At 39.3% G+C, this 6,000-nt stretch overlaps 1 protein-coding gene across 1 annotated transcript in view; it reads left to right on the forward strand.

Annotated features, from left to right (window-relative positions):
* The window catches only part of mphosph6 (M-phase phosphoprotein 6), a 38,056-nt gene extending 33,457 nt beyond the window's left edge, over nucleotides 1–4,599 (forward strand). Inside the window, exon 5 of the mRNA XM_080186752.1 lies at nucleotides 1,024–4,599. Coding sequence (XP_080042878.1) covers nucleotides 1,024–1,159 — 136 coding nt within the window. The 3' untranslated portion in view covers nucleotides 1,160–4,599. The remainder of the gene's footprint in view (nucleotides 1–1,023) is intronic.
* Nucleotides 4,600–6,000: the final 1,401 nt, after the last annotated feature.

Consider the following 6,000-nt stretch of genomic DNA (forward strand, 5'->3'; position numbering starts at 1 on the left):
GGACTCTTGCCTCTGAATTACAAGGTGATAGAGTTGAAGTCTCACTGCAGAACTTCAGCACAAAAATCGAGTTAGACACTCCATCCAGCCCTATGATTGCTGCACTACTGAAGGTGTCATCTATCGGATGAGGCATTAAAGTGTGGCCTCATTTATTCTCCAAGTAGATGTAATATATTTCATGGCAATATTATGAAGAAGAGCAGAGAAGTTAGTCATTGGGCACTTACCCACAAACCACTTTCCACCGAATTCCTCAGTCCAATGCCCCCATTAAATTTATTTCTTTGTGCAACCTATTCATTGAATCACGGTACCTTTATTTTTTGTGTGCAGTTGCGCACACATGATGACTCAAAGGTGTCAATGTGAGAGGCTGATATAGCACCTTCTGGGTGATGCACACATCCACAGCTTATAAGGAGCTGTGACTGCGTAAGTGGATCAGCAATCATTGTTCCTTTTACTATTTCTCTCCAGAATGTTTGTTCACTCACAAATAAGGCCCCCTTGCAACTTTGTTATGGGTGATTGCATTGTCATTAAGGCTTTGAAGTGGCAGCACCTTGCCCTTTACCAAAGCCTTAACGTCCATCTACACTTTGTTTGAGCTACCATACCCAAACAACTTTATCACTAAGTTATATCTTGATCCCTCTTCCTACATCTCATTTTTAGATTTTCATCTTAATCCACCCTTCTTGCCTCCTTCAAAATCATTGTTTAGTACCTTTCCTCTCAGTCATACTTTGAATTTTCTACTAAGATATCCTCTTACCTTTCTTTCTTCAGAATGCCCTCTGATAAGTTCTTGACTGTCAATGATTCAAATTTACCCAACTCGGCATGCAGGCTCTTCTATTTCATTGGTCTTTCATTCCGTAACTTCTCTCTCCATAAATTCTCCTATATAGTTAGAATTAATGCTTCAGAACAATACTACAAATTAGTGGATAATGTGAAATAGTTAACATTCAAATTATTTGCATTCAGTGAAGCATTATCAAACCTTGTCTCTTCCAGATATGAAAGCTTAGTGGGAACCATAAAAAAGAAGTTTACCAAAAAGAGAGACCGATCAGCTCTTCAAAGTGAAGAAACAGAAGCGAGCACCAGGGGTAGTAAAGTCAAGAAGACATTCATTAAGCCTCAGGAATAAATAACACAAGCGTGTCTTTAAATATTTTCCTTTGTAAGGCAATGGACCTCCTGTCTGAAACTCTGCAGTAACTGGCTGCTTATTGTAATTATGGAAATATAAATTTTGTTTGTATACCAAAATTAGAAAGTATTACAACTTGCTGCAATGAAAATATTTTGTGATGGTAAACAGATTCTGCAGTTTCCTTGTACTGAATGGATGGTGATCATTCTCAAATACATTTCAACAACATGTCATATATGCACAGTTAAAATCTCCTGAATTATACTTAAAAGTTGACTTGAAGAGAAAGTTATCCTGGCACAGAATCATATAAGTAAGCAATGGTGCAAGCGTAATATGCTTCCATTTTACAGCTGTGAACACAATATAGAAGTGTTCCTTTGGGACCTTCTGCTGATAATATCTTTGCAACACCTTAACTGTGTAAAAGTATAATTATTGCCTTTAAGGTGAAGCAGAGTAGTTTTCTCTGCTTCTCATTTTTTTTCCTGTGAGCATTAGGAAACAAAAGAATGACTGATTTGAGTATGAAGATGAGAATTTTACACACTGGCTGGATTGTTCCAATGAACCTGAGGAAATCTTGACATTTATAGTGAATTTTATTGATTCTGAATATACATTTAGAAGAGCTATTGCATCAGCAGAAAATAAAATTAGGGTCAAAATTATTAGATGTAATATGAAATCTTATCGTAGGAAACCAAAGATTTTTACTAAAAGCCTCTTGTGGGCAGGAGTAATGATTTTCTTTTTAAATTCCCAAAACACATTTTTCTCACATTTTGGCAGAAAATGACTGATAGCAGTCCACATAGCACTTTTTATTGGCCCAGGGAATAAAGGTGGGCTGATACCCAGGTTACACTATAGGTTTTAATCTAAGCTTGACCTCAAGTCATCAAACTAAATGATGGTCTTGGAGTTGTCTGTCAGTTTTGCACATTGCTGCTACCAGCAGCATTCTACTCTTCCTCTGAATACACAAAACAATAAACTGAAGTTATTGTCCCACTGGAACAGCAGCAAGATAAGTATCTGGTGCTAACAGATGGAAGAATGAGCAGTCTGCGTGTATGCACAGGATCTGCATTATGTCACAGGAGATGTGATATTGGGGCATGTTGGGCCTGTAATCAGATCAGATATACACAATGAGCTGGGCAGGTAAGTAGCTGGATACTAAAGTCATATGTGCATTGTGAAGAAAAAAGAAAGCAAGTCCAGCAGAAAAAAACAAACTTCACTCATGAAGCCAAATTCTAGTGCCTGGGTGCTAGGGCTTCAGGGAGAGGAGAGAAACTTCCTGGATAGATTTTGAACATTAAACTTACCAATGTTGAGTCTTTTTTGTAACTGGCTTATATTTGTTGGGGGGGGTAAGTGGTGGCCTATTTTGCCATACCATTTTGACCATCAGAAAAAATTAAAAAATGAAGTGAACTAGTTTGTTTATTTTTAACAATGGTTGATTCTTCACTAAAAGGGATGGAGGGAAATGAGAAATATGAGTCTGTGACTCACTGATTCAATTTTAATTGCTTTCCTGACTTGTTTAAATTTAATCAAGTCAGCACAGATCACTTGACAGATTGTAGTGACTTGAGGTAATCCAGACTCATTTCACTTGTGACAGCTACACAATGCAAAACTTAGAAAATAGAAATCAAACAGAAGACATTTGCCTCTGGCACCTTGGTTGGTGTTCAGCCCAGACTTATGGAATAAAGTTTCTTATGCTGGCTGTCTGAATCCAGTTCATAATAGGTATTGGCTCCCAGCACTAATCTATAGTTGTTGATCTTCACCAAAAAGCCAGGGGTTACCTGGTATTGGAGAATTGAAATTGTTCCATGAGTACAACTTAGGATCAGGCATATTGAGGTACATCTGATTCTCACCTTGCAATAACTAGTACTTAAAACTCCTCAGCACTAATATACCTCATTTTGATGAACATTAAGTGCCACAAAACAATGTAAAGTTTAAAGGTTCTGTGTTAAGCAATGTTCAGTACTTTATTATGAATCTACTCACATTAGTATTTCCACAGCAGTGCTATTTCATCAGCTTAATCCATACCAGCAAGGCTCACTACCCAGAAAGTAGTTTCCTTTTACGTTTATTCATTTATGTAATTCCATGGTGGGTACAAACAGTTGTAGCTTTGACTGAAAGTTTTTTTAGCCTCAGCATAGTTCTCAATTGAAACAATACAATTGCTCGCTTTAAAAAAGTACCATATGTGTGTAAACGACAATCATGTAAAAGTCGATCTTATAAGAGTTAGCTCTGTAATCTACTGTAGCTTTTAAATTTCAGCTTCAAGGTTGGCCTTCTGTTTTCAGGGATAAAAACAAAATTTCAAAACCAAAGTATAATCTCTCCAATCACATCAAAACCTCATTACATTATTCATTAATTTCCTCCAGTTCCTTCTTGTCAGAATAAGGCATGAAGAATGTAGATTGATTGTGAATTTGCTGGGGGCGAGGGGGTGGGAGGAGTGAAGCAGACAGATTGAAGAGGAATGAATAGCACATATGGAAACAGCTTGCAGGGATCAATTTAGTGCAAACTTTTAATGAATGAAGGCCCAGCTTTTGGTCCTTGATCATCACCCTTAGCCTTCCTCTGGGGCCAGGGAGAAGAGCCTCTGCAATTCCCCCTGTACCAAGGCCCAGTTTAAGCACTGGGAGCTTTCTCCAGCTATTTTCCATTGGGGTAACCTTTCCTTTTGCCTTTCCCACACCCCAAAGCAGTTTTGAAATCACAGGCCAAGCCAACACTGAAACTTCCTGTGCCAGAAATGAGGGAGGTTCGTTAAAATCACAGAGACAATGAATAACGGGTGTGGGCACACCATCTTGTGGATTCTTCTGAGAGCCATATTATGGGCACTGGGTAGGTGTATTTTACCCATGTAAAAGTCAATCTTTTAACTTGTTGCTGAAATAGTCAACTTTTACATGAGTATATACGGTAAATAAGTTCTGAGACAGCTAAATAGCTTGCTTAACTAAAATGAAATAGTCAGCAAGTTTGGCAGCATCGGTGGAGAAAATAATAGCGTTCTGATAAAGGGTCACTGACCTGTACCATTGACTCTGCTTGTCTCTCCCAATGCTGCCAAAATTGCTGAGTAGTTTCAGCATTTTCTGTTATGTCAGATTTCTAGCCGCTAGTATTTTGCTTTCATAAGTAGTTTGCTTCTTACGTATTCTCATGGCTCTTGAGGGTTACAGAAACTACACCGTCAACATGAAATCAGTAATCACAGATGCAATTTTTGTAATAGTTTAGATGAATCGAAACGCCATTCCTCAGATAACAGTCTGAAATTAACTGCAAACTACAATGGCTAATTGACACATGGCTGTTTTGTAGAACAAATGAAACAGAAGCATATGAGAAAACCATTTCAAGAATGCAAATAAAAGCTACATGATCTGTAAATCTTAAATGTGGTAATACTACTCTGTTCATGCTGCATTATGGTAAGCTTAATTAAGTTTATTTATTAGTTACACATCAGCTTACATTAACACTGCAATGAAGTTACTGTGAAATTCCCTGAGTCGCCACACTCCAGCACCTGTTCAGGTCAATGCACCTAACCAGCATGTCTCTCAGAATGTGGGAGGAAACCCACAAAGACATGGGGAGAACATACAAACTCCACACAGATAGTGACCCAAGCCAGGAATTGAAGCCAGGTCCCTGGCACTGTGAGGCAGCAGTACTAACCACTGTGCCACCGTGTCACTCATAAACTTTATCTAAAAATATTTTACACAAGAGTTAGGACATTTGGCCCCTTGAGCCTGCTCTGCCATTCAGTAAGATCATGGCTGTTCTAATTGTGGCTTTAACTCCACTGTCCATTGCTCATGACTGTTAACTTCCTGTCAATCAAAAACCTATCCAGCTGGACCTTGAATATATTCAATAACCTAGTCTCCATTGCTCTCTGGAGGAAGATAATTTCACACACTAACAACCCTCTGATAGAAAATCTTAAGTGGATTTTTAAATTGTTTCCCCCAATTCTAAACACTGCCATAAGGGGCACCTTTCACCATCCACCCCGTCAAGTCCCGTTGGTGTCTGACAGCATCTGTGGGGAGAGAACAGAGACAACATTTTGAGTCTAGATGACCCTTTGTCAGAGCTCCAGTGGATGGCCACCAAAGTCATTGCAGACAACAGAACATAGCAGTCGGCAGGCTGCCTCTACCCCTACTGTGGATGTCAGAGGGGGCCATCATGATATAGCAGTAAGCTTAAGAAAGAAAGATATGGTCACACAATGTGTGCCCAGGTGTTAAACACATGTATATAATGTGAGTGATCAAGTAATAATGAGTCATTCACCTGATGAAGGAGTAGCGCTCCGAAAACTCGCAATTCCAAATAAATCTGTTGGACTTTAACCTGATGTTGTGAGACTTCTTACTGTAGAAATTAAGGACAGCAGTTACTTGTGTGGCAGATGACAACGGGTATCCTTCCAGTGGCACCAAATCCTGCAGAATATGGCAAATGTGAATGACCAGATCCCTTGAAATACACAGGCATCAGCTCATCTGCAGATAACATTAGTGATGTCTATACAGCCAGGGTCTAGTGAAATGTCTACTATTGACTATGATCAATCCCTTCATCCAAAGGGGTCTGCTGCCCCTTAGTGTTGAGAGTTCTGCACCTTCCTTCGAAGAGCCAGGCGCCTCCTTTGCACTCCTCACCTGCCTAAAAGGAAAAATGATGTGGGTATGCCGGCGTTGGACTGGTGTAAACACAGTAAAAAGTCTGACAACACCAGGTTTTAGTCCAAC

Source organism: Carcharhinus amblyrhynchos, chromosome 4, assembly GCF_965287045.1.
Source record: "Carcharhinus amblyrhynchos chromosome 4, sCarAmb.v2.hapA, whole genome shotgun sequence".
NCBI classification, from domain to species: Eukaryota; Metazoa; Chordata; class Chondrichthyes; order Carcharhiniformes; family Carcharhinidae; genus Carcharhinus; species Carcharhinus amblyrhynchos.